The 24,862-nt window shown below is 59.8% G+C and overlaps 6 protein-coding genes, 1 long non-coding RNA gene and 6 gene segments (V, D, J or C); 6 read left to right on the forward strand and 7 right to left on the reverse strand.

Moving 5' to 3' along the window:
* Positions 1-611: 611 nt before the first annotated feature.
* On the reverse strand, positions 612-2,078 carry LOC116438699. The segment is given in 3 exon segments: positions 612-1,015; positions 1,105-1,156; positions 1,869-2,078. Coding segments are annotated over 3 exon segments (651 nt in total).
* A 1,149-nt stretch (positions 2,079-3,227) lies between these two features.
* On the reverse strand, positions 3,228-4,996 carry LOC116438701. Its single transcript, XM_032097697.1, has 4 exons — positions 4,980-4,996; positions 4,261-4,778; positions 3,780-4,171; positions 3,228-3,257 (listed from the first exon to the last, which is right to left on the reverse strand). The coding sequence occupies exons 1-4, from the start codon at positions 4,994-4,996 to the stop codon at positions 3,228-3,230; spliced, it is 957 nt and encodes a 318-aa protein (XP_031953588.1).
* Positions 4,997-5,192: 196 nt separating this feature from the next.
* Positions 5,193-6,028, reverse strand: LOC116438715 (formin-1-like). Its single transcript, XM_032097714.1, has 2 exons — positions 5,742-6,028; positions 5,193-5,652 (listed from the first exon to the last, which is right to left on the reverse strand). Exons 1-2 carry the CDS (start codon positions 5,996-5,998, stop codon positions 5,208-5,210), a joined length of 702 nt encoding a protein of 233 aa, XP_031953605.1. The 5' UTR covers positions 5,999-6,028; the 3' UTR covers positions 5,193-5,207.
* Positions 6,029-7,551: 1,523 nt separating this feature from the next.
* Positions 7,552-9,816, forward strand: LOC116438702 (immunoglobulin alpha-2 heavy chain-like). The gene is made up of 2 exons (XM_032097698.1): positions 7,552-8,103; positions 9,583-9,816. Exons 1-2 carry the CDS (start codon positions 7,552-7,554, stop codon positions 9,814-9,816), a joined length of 786 nt encoding a protein of 261 aa, XP_031953589.1.
* Positions 9,817-10,251: 435 nt separating this feature from the next.
* Positions 10,252-11,666, forward strand: LOC116438703. The gene is made up of 3 exons (XM_032097699.1): positions 10,252-10,393; positions 10,463-10,822; positions 10,912-11,666. The coding sequence occupies exons 1-3, from the start codon at positions 10,252-10,254 to the stop codon at positions 11,649-11,651; spliced, it is 1,242 nt and encodes a 413-aa protein (XP_031953590.1). The 3' UTR covers positions 11,652-11,666.
* Positions 11,667-11,741: 75 nt separating this feature from the next.
* On the reverse strand, positions 11,742-12,293 carry LOC116438704. The segment is given in 1 exon segment: positions 11,742-12,293. A coding segment is annotated over 1 exon segment (537 nt).
* A 573-nt stretch (positions 12,294-12,866) lies between these two features.
* Positions 12,867-13,642, reverse strand: LOC116438705. The segment is given in 2 exon segments: positions 12,867-13,438; positions 13,528-13,642. Coding segments are annotated over 2 exon segments (672 nt in total).
* A 557-nt stretch (positions 13,643-14,199) lies between these two features.
* On the reverse strand, positions 14,200-14,682 carry LOC116438706 (the record flags this gene model as incomplete). The annotated part of the segment is given in 1 exon segment: positions 14,200-14,682. A coding segment is annotated over 1 exon segment (468 nt), but the record flags the coding sequence as incomplete, so codon positions are not given.
* A 74-nt stretch (positions 14,683-14,756) lies between these two features.
* LOC116438716 lies at positions 14,757-15,158 on the forward strand. The segment is given in 1 exon segment: positions 14,757-15,158. A coding segment is annotated over 1 exon segment (342 nt).
* Positions 15,159-17,234: 2,076 nt separating this feature from the next.
* LOC116438707 (Ig heavy chain Mem5-like) lies at positions 17,235-18,040 on the forward strand. Its single transcript, XM_032097701.1, has 2 exons — positions 17,235-17,302; positions 17,359-18,040. The coding sequence occupies exons 1-2, from the start codon at positions 17,235-17,237 to the stop codon at positions 18,038-18,040; spliced, it is 750 nt and encodes a 249-aa protein (XP_031953592.1).
* A 414-nt stretch (positions 18,041-18,454) lies between these two features.
* LOC116438708 lies at positions 18,455-23,319 on the reverse strand. The gene is made up of 3 exons (XM_032097702.1): positions 23,274-23,319; positions 18,969-19,283; positions 18,455-18,879 (listed from the first exon to the last, which is right to left on the reverse strand). Exons 1-3 carry the CDS (start codon positions 23,317-23,319, stop codon positions 18,470-18,472), a joined length of 771 nt encoding a protein of 256 aa, XP_031953593.1. The 3' UTR covers positions 18,455-18,469.
* On the forward strand, positions 23,270-23,836 carry LOC116438728. The segment is given in 2 exon segments: positions 23,270-23,372; positions 23,462-23,836. Coding segments are annotated over 2 exon segments (423 nt in total).
* Positions 23,837-24,012: 176 nt separating this feature from the next.
* On the forward strand, positions 24,013-24,463 carry LOC116438729. Its single transcript, XR_004237905.1, has 3 exons — positions 24,013-24,100; positions 24,215-24,329; positions 24,413-24,463. It is a non-coding gene; the product is annotated as an uncharacterized LOC116438729 (long non-coding RNA).
* Positions 24,464-24,862: the final 399 nt, after the last annotated feature.

Raw genomic sequence — 24,862 nt, forward strand, 5'->3', positions numbered from 1 at the left:
CCTCAGGGACGAGGATTCCGCCACCTATTTCTGTGCCAAGAATGCTGGTACTGGTGCTGGTTGGAATGCTGGTGCTGCTGCTTATCGCGGTCATTCCGGTGCTTGGGGTGGTTCTGGGCTCTCCCCCGTGGCCGGGTCCCCAGCTGGCCCCAAACCCCAGGTCCTTGCCCCAAACCTCAGCCCCTGACCCGGTTCTTGTCCACGGTCCCAGCTCTGCACTGGTTCTGCCCCAAAGCTCCGCCCGTGAGCCCAGGTCTCACCTCTCGGCCCCAGCTCTTCAGCGCTCCTGCGGATTTGGGTGGAAAAGCCTCGGGATTGGCTGCCGGGAGGGAAGGTTGGGTGCCCATGGCTGAGATGTGGGGCCCAGCCCGTGGAACTCTGGGGCCGAGGGCCGCAAGGGCCGGGAGCGGAAATCTGGGCTGAAAGGCTGAGGTTGCGCTGATGGCTCTGGGCAAAGAGTCCGAGCTGGAGGCAGAGGCGAAGATTTGGGCCAAAAGGTCCAAAGTGTGGAGGAAGCCGAAAGTTGGGGCAGCAGTGGGGGAGTTTGGGGAAAAGGGCTGAGATTGGAGGGCGAGGGCTGAGATTTTGGGGAAGGATCTGGGGGTTTGGGGACTTTTAAAGACCCTTCATGGCGGACGTGGGGCCGCCTCAGCTGCGCCATCAACACTGCCAATATCATCAACATCATCAGTACCACCACCATAAGCAGATTTGGCGCAGAAATAGGCGGCGGAATCCTCGTCCCTGAGGCTGTTCATGGTCAGCGTCACCGAGCTCTGCCCGTTGTCCCTGGAGATCGTGAACCGGCCCTTGACCGACGGCGCGTAGTGGCTGTAGCCACCACCGCTGTTGATGCTCCCGATGTATTCCAGCGCCTGCCCGTTTTTCTGGCGGATCCAGTACATCCCGAATTTGCTGAAGTCGAAGCCGGATGCGCGGCAGAGGAGGCGCAGGGACCCCCCGGGGGGCTGGAGGTCCCCCCCGGACTCCAGCAGGGTCACGGCCGCCCGGAGCCCTGCGGGAAAAAGGGGAGATGGGGATGAGGCGCCGGATCCGGCCGTGTCCCGGGGTGGGCGTCGCGCTCCGGAGGCGGCCGGGACCCACCTGGGAGGGCCACGAGGACCAGGAGGAGGAGGAGGAGGGTGGGGAGGTGCAAGGGTCACAATTTGGGGCCAAGAGTCAGGATGTCCTCAAATCTCAGACTTTTCCCCCAAACCTCAACCCTTGACCCTTTGTCCCCAGTCACCGCCATTTGTGCCAGTGGTGACCACTGACCCCCAACCCCTCGGCTGGATCTGCCCCAAAACCCGACTGCCCCAGCTCCAAACATCGACCGTCAACCCCAAAACCCAACTCTCGGCCCCAAATCTCAACCTCGTTCTTCTAAACTTTGCTCTACACCCGGCATTTGAGGCCAATGGTCGAGGTTTGGGTCGATGGTCAAGATATGGGGCCAAAGGAAGAGGTGCAGGGCCAAGAGGTGAGATTTGGGTCAAAACGGCCGAGTTTTGGGGCCAGGGTTGGAAATTTGGGTCAGCAGCTGCGACTCGTTGCTAACAGAGGAAATTTGAGGCAAAACTGGTGGAATTTGGAGGCAAATGATGGAGACTGGAGGGAGAAGGTTGAGCTCAGGAGGGAAAAAGGTGCAGATTTGGGGTAGAGAGTTGAGATTTGGGGGTGAAAGTGGGAGAATCGGGGTGAAAGAGGTCAAAGGCTGGGAAAACCACGCAGGAATTGGGTCAAGAGTTGAGGTTTGGGGCAAGGAGCTGGGGTTTGGGGACAACTGGGGACCCGGCCATGGGGGCGGGGTCAGCAGCACCCCAAGCACCAGAATGACCACGATAAGCAGCAGCAACCCAATAACCAACATAAGCACCAGCATATTTGGTGCAGAAATAGGTGGCGGAATCCTCGTCCCTGAGGCTGTTCATGGTCAGCGTCAGCGAGCTCTGCCCGTTGTCCCTGGAGATCCTGAACCGGCCCTTGACCGACGGCGCGTAGTTGGTGCTGCTGCCATTGCCGCTGATACTCGCGACAAATTCCAGTCCCTTCCTGGGTTTCTGGCGGATCCAAGCCATGTCGTAACTCCCGAAGGTGAACCCAGATCCACGGCAGACGAGGCTCAGGGAACCCCCCGGAGGCTGCTCACCCCCCCCGGACTCCAGCAGGGTCACGGCCGCCCGGAGCCCTGCGGGAAAAAGGGGAGATGGGGATGAGGCGCCGGATCCGGCCGTGTCCCGGGGTGGGCGTCGCGCTCCGGAGGCGGCCGGGACCCACCTGGGAGGGCCACGAGGACAAAGAGGAGGAGGAGGAGGATGGGGAGGTGCAAGGGTGCCAATTTGGGGCCAAGAGTCAGGATTTGGGGTCCCCAATGGAGATGTGGGGCCAAGAGTCGGGATTTGGGTCGGTGGTTGAGCTTTGCCCATCCCCATCTCCCCTTTTTCCCGCAGGGCTCCGGGCGGCCGTGACCCTGCTGGAGTCCGGGGGGGACCTCCAGCCCCCCGGGGGGTCCCTGCGCCTCCTCTGCCGCGGATCCGGCTTCGACTTCAGCAAATTCGGGATGGGCTGGATGCACCAGAAACCTGGGCAGGCGCTGGAATTCGTTTCCAGGATCAGCAGCGATGGTAGTTACACCAGATACGCGCCGTCAGTTGAGGGTCGGTTCACGATCTCCAGGGACAACGGGCAGAGCTCGGTGACGCTGACCATGAACAGCCTCAGGGACGAGGATTCCGCCACCTATTTCTGCGGCAAATCAGATGATGCTGCTGCTCCTGGTGCTGGTTATGGTGACAAAGGTGAGGGCAGCCCAACGCCTCCCGTGATGCGTCTTTTAATGTCCCCACACCCAAACGTCCTTCCCCAACATCTCAACCCTTGCCCTCAAATCTCAGCCATTTTCCCCAAACTCCCCCACTGCTGCCACAACTCTCGACTTTCTCCACAATTTTGGCCGCTTCTCCCAAATCTCCGCCTTTCCCTCAAACTTGGACCATTGGCCCCAAACCTGGGCTCCTTCATCCCCCAAATCTCAGCCGCTCACCCCAGATTTCAGCCGTGGTCACCTCAAACCTCCTCTGGTTCTGCCGGGCTTTGGGGAACGGGTTGGGGTTTGGGGCAAAGGTGGTCAAGTTTTGGAGACAAAGGTCAAGATCTGGGGAAACAGCCAAGGTCCGGCCAAGTGGTCGAGCTTTGAGGCCAAACCTTGAGTTGTGGGGTGTGAGCGGTCACCGCTGGCACTGATGCCTTTTCCTGGTCTTAAAATCAAGAGTCAGACCCGGTTAGAAGGGGAAAAGGGATTTTACCTTGGTATTTATTTACGGATCCTTAGGTGCACACGTCCAGGTCATGTGCATCGAGATGCACCCCACCGAGTCTGCCCCCAAAGATCGGGTAGAACATGATAGGTTTTATTAATTAGCAGATCTATCAAAGATTCCCCAAGGAGAGGCTCGAGTGAGCCCCCCTCCCCAGGGAACCTTCCCCTGGATGGTTCTACCTTGGTTTACAGAATGTGTTCTGGAGAGCACCTTGGGCTCTGGGGCACACTGATCCCCGGCTACGAAGCTTCGCAAATGTTGAGTCTCAGAGCTTGACAAACAAGGCCAAGAATGGAGGCAAAGAGCACTGAGAACACAGAAGCTGTAAAAACGTAAAACGGGTATAAAAGAAAAGGCAAAAGTCTTCATGGCATCAGCAAAATGGGGCTGATTTGGGGGGAAGGGGCGAGAGTTGAGTGAGGAGTCGGAGCCTGAGGGAAGGATCTGGGCTTTGGGGACAGGCGGGGACAGCGAGGTGATGGTGGGGCCACGGCCGGCGGCATCACCAAGAGCAGCATCAGCACTACCCCAACCAGCAACAGCCGGTTTGGCACAGAAATAGGTGGCGGAATCCTCGTCCCTGAGGCTGTTCATGGTCAGCGTCACCGAGCTCTGCCCGTTGTCCCTGGAGATCGTGAACCGGCCCTGCACCGACGGCGCGTAGTAGGTGCTGCTGCCACCGCTGTTGATACTTGCGACGTATTCCAGCCCCTGCCCGGGTTTCTGGCGGATCCAGAACATTGTGAATTTGCTGAAGTCGAAGCCGGATGCGCGGCAGAGGAGGCGCAGGGACCCCCCGGGGGGCTGGAGGTCCCCCCCGGACTCCAGCAGGGTCACGGCCGCCCGGAGCCCTGCGGGAAAAAGGGGAGATGGGGATGAGGCGCCGGATCCGGCCGTGTCCCGGGGTGGGCGTCGCGCTCCGGAGGCGGCCGGGACCCACCTGGGAGGGCCACGAGGACCAGGAGGAGGAGGAGGAGGATGGGGAGGTGCAAGGGTGCCAATTTGGGGCCAAGAGTCAGGATTTGGGGTCCCCAATGGAGATGTGGGGCCAAGAGTCGGGATTTGGGTCGGTGGTTGAGCTTTGCCCATCCCCATCTCCCCTTTTTCCCGCAGGGCTCCGGGCGGCCGTGACCCTGCTGGAGTCCGGGGGGGACCTCCAGCCCCCCGGGGGGTCCCTGCGCCTCCTCTGCCGCGGATCCGGGTTTGACTTCGGGAGTTACAGCATGTTCTTGGTCCGCCAGAAACCCGGGCAGGGGCTGGAATACGTCGCAGGGATCGGCAGCGATGGATACACCAGCTACGCGCCATCGGTGCAGGGCCGGTTCACGATCTCCAGGGACAACGGGCAGAGCTCGGTGACGCTGACCATGAACAGCCTCAGGGACGAGGATTCCGCCACCTATTTCTGCGCCAAACCGGCTGTTGCCGGTTGGGGTTTTGCTGCTGCTTTTGGTTATTCTGCTCCACGTGGTGGTTTTGGCCACTTTGCCCCAGTTCTTGACCCTTCATCCCAAATCTCTCCCCTCTCCTCCCGTGTTCACCATTGACCCCAAACCCTCCCCCGGTTCTGCCCTGAACTCAGCGGGTTCAGCCCCAAATCTCCAGCGCTGACTTCAATCCTCAAGTCTCGACCCCCAGTCTGGGCTTTGTCCTTCCAACTTTGGCCCCAAAGTCATGATTGGGGCGCAATTCCCAAGATTTTGGTCAACGGCAGCGATCGGGCTCCGCACTGAAGATTTGGGGCCAGCGGTCAAGCTTTGGGTCAGTGGCTGCGACTCGGGGCCAGCAGTGGGAATTTGGGGCAGAACTGGGCAAGTTTGAGGGCAAATGGCTGAGATTTGAGGGACAAGGTTGAGGTGAGGGGGAAAAAAGGGTCCGGATTTGGGGTCAGGGGCTGAGGTTTGGGGCAAGGAGCTGGGGTTTGGGGACCGGTGGGGACCTGGCCATGGGAGCAGGGCCAAAGCCACCCCAAGCACCAGAATAACCAATATTGGCAGGACTGGCCCAACCGGGCCAAGCAGCAGCAGATTTGGCGCAGAAATAGGTGGCGGAATCCTCGTCCCTGAGGCTGTTCATGGTCAGCGTCAGCGAGCTCTGCCCGTTGTCCCTGGAGATCTCGAAGCGGTCCCACACCGATGGCGAGTATTTGGCGCTGCCATCGTTGGCGATCTCCGCGACCCATTCCAGCCCCTGCCTGGGCCTCTGCCGCACCCACATCATGTTGAACCCGCCAAAATTGAAGCCGGATGCATGGCAGAGGAGGCGCAGGGACCCCCCGGGGGGCTGCTCACCCCCCCCCCGGACTCCAGCAGGGTCACGGCCGCCCGCAGCCCTGCGGGAAAAAGGGGAGATGGGGATGAGGCGCCGGATCCGGCCGTGTCCCGGGGTGGGCGTCGCGCTCCGGAGGCGGCCGGGACCCACCTGGGAGGGCCACGAGGACCAGGAGGAGGAGGAGGAGGATGGGGAGGTGCAAGGGTGCCAATTTGGGGCCAAGAGTCAGGATTTGGGGTCCCCAATGGAGATGTGGGGCCAAGAGTCGGGATTTGGGTCGGTGGTTGAGCTTTGCCCATCCCCATCTCCCCTTTTTCCCGCAGGGCTCCGGGCGGCCGTGACCCTGCTGGAGTCCGGGGGGGACCTCCAGCCCCCCGGGGGGTCCCTGCGCCTCCTCTGCCGCGCATCCGGCTTCGACTTCAGCAAATTCGGGATGGGCTGGATCCGCCAGAAACCCGGGCAGGGGCTGGAATTCGTCGCCTTGATCAGCAGCGATGGTAGTTACACCGGCTACGCGCCGTCAGTTGAGGGTCGGTTCACGATCTCCAGGGACAACGGGCAGAGCTCGGTGACGCTGACCATGAACAGCCTCAGGGACGAGGATTCCGCCACCTATTTCTGCGGCAAATCAGATGATGCTGCTGCTCCTGGTGCTGGTTATGGTGACGAAGGTGAGGGCAGCCCAACGCCTCCCGTGACGCGTCTTTTAATGTCCCCAAACCCAAACGTCCTTCCCCAACATCTCAACCCTTGCCCTCAAATCTCAGCCCTTTTCCCCAAACTCCCCCACTGCTGCCACAACTCTCGACTTTCTCCACAATTTTGGCCGCTTCTCCCAAATCTCCGCCTTTCCCTCAAACTTGGACCATTGGCCCCAAACCTGGGCTCCTGCATCCCCCAAATCTCAGCCTCTCACCCCAGATTTCAGCCGTGGTCACCTCAAACCTCCTCTGGTTCTGCCGGGCTTTGGGGAACGGGTTGGGGTTTGGGGCAAAGGTGGTCAAGTTTTGGAGACAAAGGTCGAGATCTGGGGAAACAGCCAAGGTCCGGCCAAGTGGTCGAGCTTTGAGGCCAAACCTTGAGTTGTGGGGTGTGAGCGGTCACCGCTGGCACTGATGCCTTTTCCTGGTCTTAAAATCAAGAGTCAGACCCGGTTAGAAGGGGAAAAGGGATTTTACCTTGGTATTTATTTACGGATCCTTAGGTGCACACGTCCAGGTCATGTGCATCGAGATGCACCCCGCCGAGTCTGCCCCCAAAGATCGGGTAGAACATGATAGGTTTTATTAATTAGCACATCTATCAAAGATTCCCCAAGGAGAGGCTCGAGTGAGCCCCCCTCCCCAGGGAACCTTCCCCTGGATGGTTCTACCTTGGTTTACAGAATGTGTTCTGGAGAGCACCTTGGGCTCTGGGGCACACTGATCCCCGGCTACGAAGCTTCACAAATGTTGAGTCTCAGAGCTTGACAAACAAGGCCAAGAATGGAGGCAAAGAGCACTGAGAACACAGAAGCTGTAAAAACGTAAAACGGGTATAAAAGAAAAGGCAAAAGTCTTCATGGCATCAGCAAAATGGGGCTGATTTGGGGGGAAGGGGCGAGAGTTGAGTGAGGAGTCGGAGCCTGAGGGAAGGATCTGGGCTTTGGGGACAGGCGGGGACAGCGAGGTGACGGTGGGGCCACGGCCGGCGGCATCACCAAGAGCAGCATCAGCACTACCCCAACCAGCAACAGCAGCTTTGGCGCAGAAATAGGTGGCGGAATCCTCGTCCCTGAGGCTGTTCATGGTCAGCGTCACCGAGCTCTGCCCGTTGTCCCTGGAGATCGTGAACCGGCCCTTGACCGATGGCGCGTAGTAGGTGCTGCTGCCACCGCTGTTGATACTTGCGAGGTATTCCAGCCCCTGCCCGGGCTTCTGGCGGATCCACATCATCCTGAATTTGCTGAAGTCGAAGCCGGATGCGCGGCAGAGGAGGCGCAGGGACCCCCCGGGGGGCTGGAGGTCCCCCCCGGACTCCAGCAGGGTCACGGCCGCCCGGAGCCCTGCGGGAAAAAGGGGAGATGGGGATGAGGCGCCGCATCCGGCCGTGTCCCGGGGTGGGCGTCGCGCTCCGGAGGCGGCCGGGACCCACCTGGGAGGGCCACGAGGACGAGGATGGGGAGGAGGAGGCTGGGGAGGTGCAAGGGTGCCAATTTGGGGCCAAGAGTCAGGATTTGGGGTCCCCAATGGAGATGTGGGGCCAAGAGTCGGGATTTGGGTCGGTGGTTGAGCTTTGCCCATCCCCATCTCCCCTTTTTCCCGCAGGGCTCCGGGCGGCCGTGACCCTGCTGGAGTCCGGGGGGGACCTCCAGCCCCCCGGGGGGTCCCTGCGCCTCCTCTGCCGCGCATCCGGCTTTGACTTCGGGAGTTACAACATGTTCTGGGTCCGCGAGAGGCCCGGGCAGGCGCTGGAATGGGTGGCGTGGATCAGCAACAGCGGTGGCAGCAGCGGCTACGCGCCGTCGGTCAAGGGCCGGTTCAGGATCTCCAGGGACAACGGGCAGAGCTCGGTGACGCTGACCATGAACAGCCTCAGGGACGAGGATTCCGCCACCTATTTCTGCGCCAAACCGGCTGTTGCCGGTTGGGGTTTTGCTGCTGCTTTTGGTTATTCTGCTCCTCGTGGTGGTTTTGGCCACTTTGCCCCAGTTCTTGACCCTTCATCCCAAATCTCTCCCCTCTCCTCCCGTGTTCACCATTGACCCCAAACCCTCCCCCGGTTCTGCCCTGAACTCAGCGGGTTCAGCCCCAAATCTCCAGTGCTGACTTCAATCCTCAAGTCTCGACCCCCAGTCTGGGCTTTGTCCTTCCAACTTTGGCCCCAAAGTCACGATTGGGGCGCAATTCCCAAGATTTTGGTCAACGGCAGCGATCGGGCTCCGCACTGAAGATTTGGGGCCAGCGGTCAAGCTTTGGGTCAGTGGCTGCGACTCGGGGCCAGCAGTGGGAATTTGGGGCAGAACTGGGCAAGTTTGAGGGCAAATGGCTGAGATTTGAGGGACAAGGTTGAGGTGAGGGGGAAAAAAGGGTCCGGATTTGGGGTCAGGGGCTGAGGTTTGGGGCAAGGAGCTGGGGTTTGGGGACCGGTGGGGACCTGGCCATGGGAGCAGGGCCAAAGCCACCCCAAGCACCAGAATAACCAATATTGGCAGGACTGGCCCAACCGGGCCAAGCAGCAGCAGATTTGGCGCAGAAATAGGTGGCGGAATCCTCGTCCCTGAGGCTGTTCATGGTCAGCGTCAGCGAGCTCTGCCCGTTGTCCCTGGAGATCTCGAAGCGGTCCCACACCGATGGCGAGTATTTGGCGCTGCCATCGTTGGCGATCTCCGCGACCCATTCCAGCCCCTGCCTGGGCCTCTGCCGCACCCACATCATGTTGAACCCGCCAAAATTGAAGCCGGATGCGCGGCAGAGGAGGCGCAGGGACCCCCCGGGGGGCTGGAGGTCCCCCCCGGACTCCAGCAGGGTCACGGCCGCCCGGAGCCCTGCGGGAAAAAGGGGAGATGGGGATGAGGCGCCGGATCCGGCCGTGTCCCGGGGTGGGCGTCGCGCTCCGGAGGCGGCCGGGACCCACCTGGGAGGGCCACGAGGACCAGGAGGAGGAGGAGGCTGGGGAGGTGCAAGGGTGGCAATTTGGGGCCAAGAGTCAGGATTTGGGGTCCCCAATGGAGATGTGGGGCCAAGAGTCGGGATTTGGGTCGGTGGTTGAGCTTTGCCCATCCCCATCTCCCCTTTTTCCCGCAGGGCTCCGGGCGGCCGTGACCCTGCTGGAGTCCGGGGGGGACCTCCAGCCCCCCGGGGGGTCCCTGCGCCTCCTCTGCCGCGCATCCGGCTTCGACTTTGGACAATTTGGAATGCTCTGGGTGCGGCAGAGACCCGGGCAGGGGCCGGAATTGGTTGCCAGGATCAACAATGATGGTAGTTACACCAGATACGCGTCGTCGGTCGAGGGCCGGTTCACGATCTCCAGGGACAACGGGCAGAGCTCGGTGACGCTGACCATGAACAGCCTCAGGGACGAGGATTCCGCCGCCTATTTCTGTGCCAAGGGTTCTGGTGCTGGTGCTCCTGCCCCTGCTCATGGTGACGCCTCCGGCCGTGGCCCCGCCGCCACCTCGCTGTCCCCGCCTGTCCCCAAAGCCCAGATCCTTCCCTCTGGCTTCGACTCCTCACCCAACTCTTGACCCTTCGCCCCAAATCTGCCCCGTTCACGCCAGCGGTGACCGCTCACACCCCACAACTCAAGGTTTGGCCCCAAAGCTCGACCACTTGGCCGGACCTTGGCTGTTTCCCCAGATCTCGACCTTTGTCTCCAAAACTCGACTCCCTTTGACCCAAAATCCAACCGGTTCCCAAAGCCCGACAGAACCAGAGGAGGTTTGAGGTGACCACGGCTGAAATCTGGGGTGAGCGGCTGAGATTTGGGGGATGAAGGAGCCCAGGTTTGGGGCCAATGGTCCAAGTTTGAGGGAAAGGCGGAGATTTGGGAGAAGCGGCCAAAATTGTGGAGAAACTCGAGAGTTGTGGCAGCAGTGGGGGAGTTTGGGGAAAATGGCTGAGATTTGAGGGCAAGGGTTGAGATGTTGGGGAAGGACGTTTGGGTGTGGGGACATTAAAAGATGCATCATGGGAGGCGTTGGGCTGCCCTCAGCTGCCTCATCAACGCTGCCAACATCACCAGCATTACCATACCAAGTATCAGCACCATCAGTTTTGGCGCAGAAATAGGTGGCGGAATCCTCGTCCCTGAGGCTGTTCATGGTCAGCGTCACCGAGCTCTGCCCGTTGTCCCTGGAGATCCTGAACCGGCCCTTGACCGATGACGCGTAGAAGGTGCAGCCATCGCCGTTGATACTCGCAATGAATTCCAGCCCCTGCCCGGGTTTCTGGCGGATCCACATCATCCCGAATTTGCTGAAGTCGAAGCCGGATCCGCGGCAGAGGAGGCGCAGGGACCCCCCGGGGGGCTGGAGGTCCCCCCCGGACTCCAGCAGGGTCACGGCCGCCCGGAGCCCTGCGGGAAAAAGGGGAGATGGGGATGGGCAAAGCTCAACCACCGACCCAAATCCCGACTCTTGGCCCCACATCTCCATTGGGGACCCCAAATCCTGACTCTTGGCCCCAAATTGGCACCCTTGCACCTCCCCATCCTCCTCCTCCTCCTCCTCCTGGTCCTCGTGGCCCTCCCAGGTGGGTCCCGGCCGCCTCCGGAGCGCGACGCCCACCCCGGGACACGGCCGGATCCGGCGCCTCATCCCCATCTCCCCTTTTTCCCGCAGGGCTCCGGGCGGCCGTGACCCTGCTGGAGTCCGGGGGGGACCTCCAGCCCCCCGGGGGGTCCCTGCGCCTCCTCTGCCGCGCATCCGGCTTCGACTTCAGCAAATTCGGGATGATGTGGATCCGCCAGAAACCCGGGCAGGGGCTGGAAGCCGTGGCACGGCTTGACAGTGATGGATACACCAGCTACGCGCCGTCGGTCAAGGGCCGGTTCACGATCTCCAGGGACAACGGGCAGAGCTCGGTGACGCTGACCATGAACAGCCTCAGGGACGAGGATTCCGCCACCTATTTCTGCGCCAAACGTGCTTATGGTGGTGCTGGTGCTGCTGATGTTGATGAAATTGGCAGTGTTGATGATGCAGCGCAGGGTGGCCCCACGTCCCCCCATGAAGGGTCTTTAAAAGTCCCCAAACCCCCAGATCCTTCCCCAAAATCTCAGCCCTCGCCCTCCAATCTCAGCCCTTTTCCCCAAACTCCCCCACTGCTGCCCCAACTTTCGGCTTCCTCCACACTTTGGACCTTTTGGCCCAAATCTTCGCCTCTGCCTCCAGCTCGGACTCTTTGCCCAGAGCCATCAGCGCAACCTCAGCCTTTCAGCCCAGATTTCCGCTCCCGGCCCTTGCGGCCCTCGGCCCCAGAGTTCCACGGGCTGGGCCCCACATCTCAGCCATGGGCACCCAACCTTCCCTCCCGGCAGCCAATCCCGAGGCTTTTCCACCCAAATCCGCAGGAGCGCTGAAGAGCTGGGGCCGAGAGGTGAGACCTGGGCTCACGGGCGGAGCTTTGGGGCAGAACCAGTGCAGAGCTGGGACCGTGGGCAAGAACCGGGTCAGGGGCTGAGGTTTGGGGCAAGGACCTGGGGTTTGGGGCCAGCTGGGGACCCGGCCACGGGGGAGAGCCCAGAACCACCTGAAGCACCGGAATGACCACGATCGGCAGCATCAGCCCAACCAGCACCAGCATCAATAGCCCAAGTTGCAACAGATTTGGCGCAGAAATAGGTGGCGGAATCCTCGTCCCTGAGGCTGTTCATGGTCAGCGTCACCAAGCTCTGCCCGTTGTCCCTGGAGATCGTGAACCGGTCCCACACCGACTGCGCACGCCAGAATCTGCCATCCTTGTGGATACTGGCGACCCATTCCAGCGCCTGCCCGGGTTTCTGGCGCATCCAGCCCATCCCGAATTTGCTGAAGTCGAAGCCGGATGCGCGGCAGAGGAGGCGCAGGGACCCCCCGGGGGGCTGGAGGTCCCCCCCGCACTCCAGCAGGGTCACGGCCGCCCGGAGCCCTGCGGGAAAAAGGGGAGATGGGGATGGGCAAAGCTCAACCACCGACCCAAATCCCGACTCTTGGCCCCACATCTCCATTGGGGACCCCAAATCCTGACTCTTGGCCCCAAATTGGCACCCTTGCACCTCCCCAGCCTCCTCCTCCTCCTCCTCCTGGTCCTCGTGGCCCTCCCAGGTGGGTCCCGGCCGCCTCCGGAGCGCGACGCCCACCCCGGGACACGGCCGGATCCGGCGCCTCATCCCCATCTCCCCTTTTTCCCGCAGGGCTCCGGGCGGCCGTGACCCTGCTGGAGTCCGGGGGGGGACCTCCAGCCCCCCGGGGGGTTCCCTGCGCCTCCTCTGCCGCGGATCTGGCTTCGATTTCGGGAAGTTCGGACATGTTCTTGATCCGCCAGAAACCCGGGCAGGCGCTGGAATGGCTCGCAGAGATCACCAACAGCGGTGGCACCACCTGGTGCGCATCATCGGTCAAGGGCCGGTTCAGGATCTCCCGGGACAACGGGCAGAGCTCGCTGACGCTGACCATGAACAGCCTCAGGGACGAGGATTCCGCCGCCTATTTCTGCGCCAAAGCCGACTATGCTGGTACCGGTTGCTGTTATGGTGGGGATCGTATTTGTGACCCCATCCCCATCGCTGGGTCCCCAAATGTCCCCAAAGCCCGGATCCTTCCCCCACATCTCAAGCACTGACCCAGGTTTTTGATCCGAAGCTCTGGGCCCGGTGTTGGCCTTCAGAGAAAGTTTTGGAGAACAAAGTTGAGATCCAGGGCCCGGTGCTGAGGTTCGAGGCCGGAGTCCCCAAAGGTTTGGACAAAGGGTCAAGAGTCGGATCGAGGGCTGAGGTTTGCAGAAAAGGTCTGGGGCTTTCAGGGCACCCGGGGCTGGGGACAGGACCAGCACCCGGCTGAGCGGTACCGTAACCACTGTCACGTTTGGCGCAGAAATAGGCGGCGGAATCCTCGTCCCTGAGGCTGCTCATGGTCAGCGTCACCGAGCTCTGCCCGTTGTCCCTGGAGATCCTGAACCGGCCCTCGACCGACGGCGCATACTCGGTGCTGCTGCCACCGCTGTGGATACTCGCAACCAATTCCAGCCCCTGCCCGGGTTTCTGGCGGATCCAGAACATCCCAAATTTGCTGAAGTCGAAGCCGGATGCTCGGCAGAGGAGGCGCAGGGACCCCCCGGGGGGCTGGAGGTCCCCCCCGGACTCCAGCAGGGTCACGGCCGCCCGCAGCCCTGCGGGAAAAAGGGGAGATGGGGATGAGGCGCCGGATCCGGCCGTGTCCCGGGGTGGGCGTCGCGCTCCGGAGGCGGCCGGGACCCACCTGGGAGGGCCACGAGGACCAGGAGGAGGAGGAGGAGGCTGGGGAGGTGCAAGGGTGCCAATTTGGGGCCAAGAGTCGGGATTTGGGTCGGTGGTTGAGCTTTGCCCATCCCCATCTCCCCTTTTTCCCGCAGGGCTCCGGGCGGCCGTGACCCTGCTGGAGTCCGGGGGGGACCTCCAGCCCCCCGGGGGGTCCCTGCGCCTCCTCTGCCGCGGATCTGGCTTTGACTTCAGTCAATTTGGGATGATGTGGATCCGCCAGAAGCCCAGGCAGGGGTTGGAATATGTTGCAAGTATCTACAGCGGTGGCAGTGCCTACTACGCGCCGTCGGTGCAGGGCCGGTTCAGGATCTCCAGGGACAACTGGCAGAGCTCGCTGACGCTGACCATGAACAGCCCCAAACCCCAACCCATTCCCCAAAGCCCGACAGAACCAGTGGAGGTTTGAGGTGACCACGGCTGAAATCTGGGGTGAGCGGCTGAGATTTGGGGGATGAAGGAGCCCAGGTTTGGGGCCAATGGTCCAAGTTTGAGGGAAAGGCGGAGATTTGGGACAAGCGGCCAAAATTGTGGAGAAAGTCGAGAGTTGTGGCAGCAGTGGGAGAGTTTGGGGAAAATGGCTGAGATTTGAGGGCAAGGGTTGAGATGTTGGGGAAGGATCTTTGGGTTTGGGGATTTTAAGGACCCTTCATGGGGGCGTGGGTCCGTCCTCAGCTGTGTTACCATCGCTGCCAGCAGCAGCAACATACCAAGCACCAGCACCAGCAGATTTGGCACAGAAATAGGTGGCGGAATCCTCGTCCCTGAGGCTGTTCATGGTCAGCGTCAGCGAGCTCTGCCCGTTGTCCCTGGAGATCGTGAACCGGCCCTTGACCGACGGCGCGTAGAAGGTGCTGCCACCGCTGTTGCTGATCTCCGCAACCCATTCCAGCCCCTGTCCGGGTTTCTGGCGCATCCAGCCCATTGTGAATTTGCTGAAGTCGAAGCCGGATGCGCGGCAGAGGAGGCGCAGGGACCCCCCGGGGGACTGGAGGTCCCCCCCGGACTCCAGCAGGGTCACGGCCGCCCGGAGCCCTGCAGGAAAAAGGGGAGATGGGGATGAGGCGCCGGATCCGGCCGTGTCCCGGGGTGGGCGTCGCGCTCCGGAGGCGGCCGGGACCCACCTGGGAGCTCTGAAGGAAGGGACCTTCCTGGGGCTCGAGGGGACCTCCAGCCCCCCGGGCCTCCCTGCGCCTCCTCTGCCGCGCATCCGGGTTCAATTTCGGTGGGTTTGGAATGCACTGGGTGCGTCAGAGACCCGGGCAGGGGCTGGAATTCATCGCAGGGATCACCAGCAGTGGTGGTTACACCGAGTACGCGCCGTCGGTCAAGGGCCGGTTCACGATCTCCAGGGACAACGGGCAGAGCTCGCTGACGCTGACCATGAACAGCCTCAGGGACGAGGATTCCGCCACCTATTTCTGTGCCAAGAATGCTGGTACTGGTGCTGGTTGGAATGCTGGTGCTGCTGCTTATCGCGGTCATTCCGGTGCTTGGGGTGGTTCTGGGCTCTCCCCCGTGGCCGGGTCCCCAGCTGGCCCCAAACCCCAGGTCCTTGCCCCAAACCTCAGCCCCTGACCCGGTTCTTGCCCACGGGTCCCAGCTCTGCACTGGTTCTGCCCCAAAGCTCCGCCCGTGAGCCCAGGTCTCACCTCTCGGCCCCAGCTCTTCAGCGCTCCTGCGGATTTGGGTGGAAAAGCCTCGGGATTGGCTGCCGGGAGGGAAGGTTGGGTGCCCATGGCTGAGATGTGGGGCCCAGCCCGTGGAACTCTGGGGCCGAGGGCCGCAAGGGCCGGGAGCGGAAATCTGGGCTGAAAGGCTGAGGTTGCGCTGATGGCTCTGGGCAAAGAGTCCGAGCTGGAGGCAGAGGCGAAGATTTGGGCCAAAAGGTCCAAAGTGTGGAGGAAGCCGAAAGTTGGGGCAGCAGTGGGGGAGTTTGGGGAAAAGGGCTGAGATTGGAGGGCGAGGGCTGAGATTTTGGGGAAGGATCTGGAGGTTTGGGGACTTTTAAAGACCCTTCACGGGGGGACGTGGGGCCACCCTCAGCTGCGCCATCAACACTGCAAATATCACCAGCATCAGCAGCATAAGCAGCACCAGCACCATAGGATTTGGCACAGAAATAGGTGGCGGAATCCTCGTCCCTGAGGCTGTTCATGGTCAGCGTCACCGAGCTCTGCCCGTTGTCCCTGGAGATCGTGAACCGGCCCTTGACCGACGGCGCGTAGAAGGTGCCGGTGCTGTCATCGTGGATACTGGCGACATATTCCAGCGCCTGCCCGGGTTTCTGGCGCATCCAGAACATCCCGAATTTGCCGAAGTCGAAGCCGGATGCGCGGCAGAGGAGGCGCAGGGACCCCCCGGGGGGCTGGAGGTCCCCCCCGGACTCCAGCAGGGTCACGGCCGCCCGGAGCCCTGCGGGAAAAAGGGGAGATGGGGATGAGGCGCCGGATCCGGCCGTGTCCCGGGGTGGGCGTCGCGCTCCGGAGGCGGCCGGGACCCACCTGGGAGGGCCACGAGGACCAGGAGGAGGAGGAGGAGGCTGGGGAGGTGCAAGGGTGCCAATTTGGGGCCAAGAGTCAGGATTTGGGGTCCCCAATGGAGATGTGGGGCCAAGAGTCGGGATTTGGGTCGGTGGTTGAGCTTTGCCCATCCCCATCTCCCCTTTTTCCCGCAGGGCTCCGGGCGGCCGTGACCCTGCTGGAGTCCGGGGGGGACCTCCAGCCCCCCGGGGGGTCCCTGCGCCTCCTCTGCCGCGCATCCGGCTTCGACTTCGGGAGTTACAACATGGGCTGGATGCGCCAGAGACCTGGGCAGGGGCTGGAATTCGTCGCGGAGATCAGCTACAATGGTGGCTGGACCGACTACGCGCCGTCGGTCAAGGGTCGGCTCACGATCTCCAGGGACAACGGGCAGAGCTCGGTGACGCTGACCATGAACAGCCTCAGGGACGAGGATTCCGCCACCTATTTCTGTGCCAAATCTGCTTATACTGGTACTGGTTGGGCTGCTGCTGGTGGTTATTCTGGTGGTTGGGGTGGGTTTGGCCCCTCCCCTGCGGCCAGGTCCCCGTCTGTCCCCAATCCCCAGATCCTTGCCCCAATCCCCATCCCTTGGCCCCATTGGTGGCCGTTGGTTCCAGCCTGCGGCGGGTTCTGCCCCAGGTCTCGTCCTGCAGTCGGGACCCTTTGGGCCCCTCAGCTCCTCTTGGTCTTTACCAATCTCGACCATTTTTGTCCCCAGATCTCGATGGGTTTTGCCACGGGCGCCAATCTCAACCTCTGGCCGCAGACGTCGGCCGCTGACACAAACCTTGGCCGCTGGCCGCCTTCCTTGGCCACTGAGGCAACGCTTGAGGAGCAACGCGGAGATTTGGAGCAAAGAGCTGCCTTTGGCGCCAGGGGCTGCGACCCGGGAATGGGCCGGGTGAGGGTTGGGGTTGAAGCGGTGCAGACTTTGGGCTGCAAACGGGGCAGATTTGGGACAAAGGGTGCAGAGTTGGGTCAAGGGTGGCGGTTTGGGGCAAGGAACTGGAGTTTGGGGACATGCGGGGACCCAGCCATGGGGGTGGGGCCACCACCAGCAGCAGCAGCACCGGCATAAACAGCGTAACCATCCTGATCCTTGGCGCAGAAATAGGCGGCGGAATCCTCGTCCCTGAGGCTGTTCATGGTCAGCGTCACCGAGCTCTGCCCGTTGTCCCTGGAGATCGTGAACCGGCCCTTGACCGACGGCGCGTACTCGGTGCTGCCATAACTGTTGATCCCTGTGAGCCATTCTAGCCCCTGCCCAGGTCTCTGTCGCACCCAGTGCATTCCAAACCCACCGAAATTGAACCCGGATGCGCGGCAGAGGAGGCGCAGGGACCCCCCGAGGGGCTGGAGGTCCCCTCGAGCCCCAGGAAGGTCCCTTCGTTCAGAGCCCCCAGGTGGGTCCCGGCCGCCTCCGGAGCGCGACGCCCACCCCGGGACACGGCCGGATCCGGCGCCTCATCCCCATCTCCCCTTTTTCCCGCAGGGCTCCGGGCGGCCGTGACCCTGCTGGAGTCCGGGGGGGACCTCCAGCCCCCCGGGGGGTCCCTGCGCCTCCTCTGCCGCGGATCTGAGTTCACCTTCGGCAGTTACACCATGGCCTGGGTCCGACAGAAACCCGGGCAGGCGCTGGAATGGGTCGCCAGTATCCACAAGGATGGCAGATTCTGGCGTGCGCAGTCGGTGTGGGACCGGTTCACGATCTCCAGGGACAAGGGGCAGAGCTCGGTGACGCTGACCATGAACAGCCTCAGGGACGAGGATTCCGCCACCTATTTCTGCGCCAAAGCTGCAGCTGCTTGGGGAAATGCTGGTACTGGTTGGGCTGATGCTGCTGCCGATCGCGGTCATTCCGGTGCTTGGGGTGGTTCTGGGCTCTCCCCCGTGGCCGGGTCCCCAGCTGGCCCCAAACCCCAGGTCCTTGCCCCAAACCTCAGCCCCTGACCCGGTTCTTGCCCACGGGTCCCAGCTCTGCACTGGTTCTGCCCCAAAGCTCTGCCCGTGAGCCCAGGTCTCACCTCTCGGCCCCAGCTCTTCAGCGCTCCTGCGGATTTGGGTGGAAAAGCCTCGGGATTGGCTGCCGGGAGGGAAGGTTGGGTGCCCATGGCTGAGATGTGGGGCCCAGCCCGTGGAACTCTGGGGCCGAGGGCCGCAAGGGCCGGGAGCGGAAATCTGGGCTGAAAGGCTGAGGTTGCGCTGATGGCTCTGGGCAAAGAGTCCGAGCTGGAGGCAGAGGCGAAGATTTGGGCCAAAAGGTCCAAAGTGTGGAGGAAGCCGAAAGTTGGGGCAGCAGTGGGGGAGTTTGGGGAAAAGGGCTGAGATTGGAGGGCAAGGGCTGAGATTCTGGGGAAGGATCTGGGGGTTTGGGGACTTTTAAAGACCCTTCATGGGGGACGTGGGGCCGCCCTCAGCTGCATCATCAACACTGCCGATTTCATCAACATCAGCAGCACCAGCACCACCATAACCATAAGCATTTTTGGCGCAGAAATAGGTGGCGGAATCCTCGTCCCTGAGGCTGTTCATGGTCAGCGTCAGCGAGCTCTGCCCGTTGTCCCTGGAGATCGTGAACCGGCCCTTGACCGACGGCGCGTATCTGGTGGTGCCACCACTGCTGGTGATCTGTGCGACGAATTCCAGCCCCTGCCCGGGATTCTGGCGGATCCATTCCATCGCGAATTTGCTGAAGTCGAAGCCGGATGCGCGGCAGAGGAGGCGCAGGGACCCCCCGGGGGGCTGGAGGTCCCCCCCGGACTCCAGCAGGGTCACGGCCGCCCGGAGCCCTGCGGGAAAAAGGGGAGATGGGGATGAGGCGCCGGATCCGGCCGTGTCCCGGGGTGGGCGTCGCGCTCCGGAGGCGGCCGGGACCCACCTGGGAGGGCCACGAGGACGAGGATGGGGAGGAGGAGGATGGGGAGGTGCAAGGGTGGCAATTTGGGGCCAAGAGTCAGGATTTGGGGTCCCCAATGGAGATGTGGGGCCAAGAGTCGGGATTTGGGTCGGTGGTTGAGCTTTGCCCATCCCCATCTCCCCTTTTTCCCGCAGGGCTCCGGGCGGCCGCCCCTCTTTGGCCGCAGTCGCCGTCGTTTCTCCGTCGAAGCCGGGAGGGGTTTGGTGCCAAAGGCCGAGATTCGGAGCGAGAATTCGGCGAAATCTCCCGTAAGAGGAGGAGTTTTGGGGGCTGTACCTCGAGTTTGGCGGAAACCCGGGAGATTTGGGTCGGAAACGGCGGAAATCGGGAGCTGAGGCAGCGCCGGCCGAGTTCGGAGCCCGCTCTTGAGGTTCCAGGGACGAGGTTGAGCTCGGGGGCCCAGGAGGACCCAAATTTCGGGGGAACCGTCGAGTTTTGGGTCGCGGAGCTGCGATTTGGGGACATTTGGGGACTTTTTGGAACATTTGGGGACATTTGGCCATCCTGCACCCCAAATCCGGCGGTTCTCGCCCCAAATCCCGCAGTTTTCCCCCCAAATCCTCGTCCCGAGCGCTCCCCAAATCCCGCTGCTCCCCTCTGTGTCCCGGAAGAGATCCCGGGATTCCCTCGGACCTCCAGCTGATTTCCGCCCCCAAAATCTCACTTTCTGCCCCCAAAATCCCCCTTTCTGTCCCCAAAATCCCACTTTCCGCCCCCAAATCCCACTTTCTGCCCCCAAAATCCCTCTTTCTGACCCCAAAATCCCACTTTCCGCCCCCAAATCCCACTTTCCACCCCAAAATCCCCCTTTCTGCCCCCCAAATCCCACTTTCCGCCCCCAAATCCCACTTTCCACCCCAAAATCCCCCTTTCTGCCTCCAAAATCCCACTTTCCGCCCCGAAAATTCCCGTTTCTGCCTCCAAAATCCCACTCTCTGCCCCCAAAATCCCTCTTTCTGACCCCAAAATCCCACTTTCCGCCCCCAAATCCCACTTTCCACCCCAAAATCCCACTTTCTGCCCCCAAAATCCCACTTTCTGCCCCCCAAAATCCCACTTTCCGCCCCCAAATCCCACTTTCCACCCCAAAATCCCACTTTCCACCCCCAAATCCCCCTTTCTGCCCCAAAATCCCACTTTCTGCCCCCAAAATCCCTCTTTCTGACCCCAAAATCCCACTTTCCGCCCCCAAATCCCACTTTCCACCCCAAAATCCCCCTTTCTGCCCCCCAAATCCCACTTTCCGCCCCCAAATCCCACTTTCCACCCCAAAATCCCCCTTTCTGCCTCCAAAATCCCACTTTCCGCCCCGAAAATTCCCGTTTCTGCCTCCAAAATCCCACTCTCCGCCCCCAAAATCCCCCTTTCTGCCCCCAAAATCCCACTTTCCGCCCCCAAATCCCACTTTCTGCCCCCAAAATCCCACTTTCTGCCCCAAAATCCCACTTTCCACCCCAAAATCCCACTTTCCGCCCCCAAATCCCACTTTCTGCCCCCAAAATCCCACTTTCTGCCCCAAAATCCCACTTTCCACCCCCAAATCCCCCTTTCTGCCCCAAAATCCCACTTTCCACCCCAAATCCCACTTTCTGCCCCAAAATCCCACTTTCTGCCCCCAAAATCCCACTTTCCACCCCAAAATCCCACTTTCCGCCCCCAAAATTCCCGTTTTTGCCCCCAAAATCCCACTTTCTGCCCCAAAATCCCTCTTTCCGCCCCCAAAATCCCTCTTTCCGCCCCCAAATCCCTCTTTCTGACCCCAAAATCCCACTTTCCGCCCCAAAATCCCACTTTCTGCCCCAAAATCCCACTTTCCGCCCCCAGAATCCCCCTTTCTGCCCCAAAATCCCACTTTCCACCCCCAAATCCCCCTTTCTGCCCCAAAATCCCACTTTCCACCCCCAAATCCCCCTTTCTGCCCCAAAATCCCACTTTCCACCCCCAAATCCCCCTTTCTGCCCCAAAATCCCACTTTCCGCCCCAAAATTCCCGGTTTTGCCTCCAAAATCCCACTTTCCGCCCCAAAATCCCTCTTTCTGCCCCCAAAATTCCCGTTTTCCCCCCCTGCCTCCCAATTTCCCCCCAAAATCCCCTTTTTTCCTCCCCCCAAATCCCGTTTTTCCCTAAATTCCCCCTCCCCATCCCCAAATCCCATTTTTTCCCCCCAAAATCCCGGTTCCCCCCCCCCAAATTCCGATTTTTTCCCCCAAATCCCCATTTTTGCCCGGTTTGCGCCCCCTGGCGGCCGCGCGGGGAATCGCCAAATTTGGGCTTTTCCCGCCCAAAAGCGGCGGCGATGACGTCACGGAGGAGAGCGGGGAATTAATTCCCGCCGTTAATTAAAGCCGATTAATCGCGATTAATTAATTCCACGTATTAATTAATTAATTTGGAAATTGTGATGAATTTGCTTTTAATCAATTCAATAATTAATTCTACCCCAGCTCAACTAATTAATGGAGTGGTTAATTAATTAATTGGGAACATGCAATAATTGTTGTGGTTTATTAATTAATTAATTGGATTAATCCCCAGGAGATTTTGCCGTTAATTAACTCAGCACTGAAATAATTAATTAATCACGTAAATAATTTGTTCTCTTGAATTAATTAGAGGTTGCTATTAATCAATAGCAATTAATCAATCAATAAATTAATTAATCAATAAATTAATTGTATGCCTTCGATTAATCCCGACTGATTCGTTAATTAATTGGATTTCTGTGATTAATCCCGATCTGTTCATTCATTAATCATCGTGGTTAATTAATCAATTGTCCGTGATTAATCCAGATTAATTAATTAATTGCACCCCTGTGATCGATCCTGATTAATCCCTTAATTAATTAACCGGATGCCTGTGATTAACTCCCATTCATTCATCCATTAATTAATTGGACTCCTGTGCTCGATCACAAGTAATTAATTAATTTATTGGATGCCTGTGATTAACCCCGATCCATTAATTAATTAAACAGACACCTGTGATTGACCCGGAACCACTAATTAATTAATGACCTTGATGCCTGCAATTAACCCCGATCCATTAATTAATCAAGCGGGCACCAGCAACTAACCCTGACCCATTAATTAATCTAATGGACTCCTGCAATTAGCCCCGATCCCTTAATTATTTAACTGGACAGTGGCAATTAACCACAGTCCATTAATTAATCAACCGGATACCTGTGATTAACCCCAAATACATTAATTAATTGTTTGGGCCCAGTGATCAATCTGCACGGATCCTTTAATTAATTAATGGGACGCCTGCCAGTAACGCCGATCCATTAATTAATTAACTGCACCTGGTGATTAACCCCAGTCCATTAATTACTTAACGGAATGCCTGCAATGGACCTAAAGCCTTTAATTAATTAATTAATTGCACTCCTGCGATTAACTCGGGCCTATTAATTACTTAATGGGACGCCTGCAATTAACCCCGAGCCTTTAGTTAATTAATTAACTGGATGCCTGTGATTGACTCCGACCCATCAATTAATTAAAGGGATGCTTGCAATTAACCACGGTCCTTTAATTAATTATTTAATGGCAATTAACCTGAATGGCTCCATTAATTTACCGCACTGCTGCAATTAACCCGGGCCCATTAATTACTTAAAGGGACACCTGCAGTTAACCTAAATCCTTTAATTAATTAATTAACTGGAATGGACACATTAATTAACCGCACTCCCACAATTAACCCGGACCTATTAATTACTTGGAGGGACGCCTGCAATTAACCGAAATCCTTTAATCAATTATTTAATTAATGGCACTTAACCTGAATGGACCCATTAATTAAATGCACTCCAGGAATTAGCCTGCACCCATTAATTACTTAGAGGGACACCTGCAATTAACCTAAATCCTTTCATTCATTAATTAATGAGGATTATCCCGGGCCCATTAATTACTTAGAGGGACACTTGCAATTAACCTGAATCCTTTCATTAATTAATTAATGGCGATTAACCCGGGCCCATTATTTACATAGAGGGACACCTGCAATTAACCTGAATTCATTAATTAATTAACGGCGATTAACCCAGACCCATTAATCAAGGAATCGGACTCCCGCAATCAACCCCGACCCCATAATTACTCAACGCCGCACCTGCAACCGACCAACCCGAACCAAACAACCCCAATTAGCCCTTCCCTAATTAACCTCCCCCCAACCCCCACTTTCCCGCCAAACCCCCCCCACCCCCCCCGGGCTAAGCCCCGCCCCCTTTCCCCCCAAGCCCCGCCCCTTTGCCCCATAAAAGCCCCGCGGGGACCCCAGACCGGCACATCCCGGCCATGGCTTCGAGCTCCCTCCCGCTCCTCGCCCTCCTGGCTCTCGTGGCCCTCCCAGGTGGGTCCCGGCCGCCTCCGGAGCGCGACGCCCACCCCGGGACACGGCCGGATCCGGCGCCTCATCCCCATCTCCCCTTTTTCCCGCAGGGCTCCGGGCGGCCGTGACCCTGCTGGAGTCCGGGGGGGACCTCCAGCCCCCCGGGGGGTCCCTGCGCCTCCTCTGCCGCGCATCCGGCTCCGGCCTCGCGCGATCCCACGTCCTCTGGATCCGCCAGGGCCCCGGGGCGGGGCTGGCGTTCGTCGCCGGGATCAGCCGCGAGGGATCGGAGGAGTACGCGGCGTCGGCGCGGGGCCGGTTCCGGATCGCCAGGGACGACGGGCGGGGCTCGGTGACGCTGGCCATGGACGGCCTCAGGGGCGAGGATTCCGGCGCCTATTTCTGCGCCGCTCACAGTGGTGCCGGCGCCGGGGACGGGCGGATAAAAACCTCGGGGTGGTCCCCGGGGTGTGCCTGAGGTTGGGTTGGTCACGGTTGGGTGGAAGAGGGAAGAGGAAAGAGGGGGTTGGGTTGACTTGAGCTGAGTTGGTCACGGTTGAGTGGAAGAGGAAGGAGGGGGTTGGGTTGAGTTGGGTTGAGTTGGGCTGGTCACGGTTGAGTGGAAGAGGAAAGAGGGGGTTGGGTTGATTTGAGTTGGTCACGGTTGAGTGGAAGAGGAATTGGGGGTTGGGTTGAGTTGGATTGAGTTGACTGGAAGAGGAAAGAGGGGGTTGGGTTGACTTGGGTCGGTCACGGTTGGGTGGAAGAGGAAGGAGGGGGTTGGGTCGAGTTGGGTTGGTCACGGTTGAGTGGAAGAGGAATTGGGGGTTGGGTTGAGTTGGGTTGAGTCGAGTTGGGTCGAGCTGGGTTGGTCACGGTTGAGTGGAAGAGGAAGTGGGGGTTGGGTTGAGTTGAGCTGAGTTGCGTTGAGTTGGGTCGAGCTGGGTCGGTCACGGTTGAGTGGAAGAGGAATTGGGGGTTGGGTTGAGTTGGATTGAGTTGACTGGAAGAGAAAAGAGGGGGTTGGGTTGAGTTGGATTGAGTTGACTGGAAGAGGAAAGAGGGGGTTGGGTTGAGTTGAGTTGAGTTGAGCTGAGTTGGGTTGAGTTGGGTCGGTCACGGTTGGGTGGAAGAGGAATTGGGGGTTGGGTTGAGTTGAGCTGAGTTGGGTTGAGTTGGGTCGAGCTGGGTTGGTCATGGTTGAGTGGAAGAGGAATTGGCGGTTGGGTTGGGTTGGGTTGAGTTGAGCTGAGTTGAGTTGGGTCGAGCTGGGTCGGTCACGGTTGAGTGGAAGAGGAATTGGGGGTTGGGTTGAGTTGAGTTGAGTTGGGTTGAGTTGGGTTGAGCTGGGTCGGTCATGGTTGGGTGGAAGAGGAATTGGGGGTTGGGTTGGGTTGGGTTGTCATGGTTGAGTGGAAGAGGAAAGAGGGGGTTGGGTTGAGTTGAGTTGAGTTGGTCACGGTTGAGTGGAAGAGGAATTGGGGGTTGGGTTGAGTTGAGTTGAGTTGGGT

The sequence above is a fragment of the Corvus moneduloides genome, unplaced genomic scaffold (assembly GCF_009650955.1).
Source record: "Corvus moneduloides isolate bCorMon1 unplaced genomic scaffold, bCorMon1.pri scaffold_106_arrow_ctg1, whole genome shotgun sequence".
NCBI lineage: Eukaryota > Metazoa > Chordata > Aves > Passeriformes > Corvidae > Corvus > Corvus moneduloides.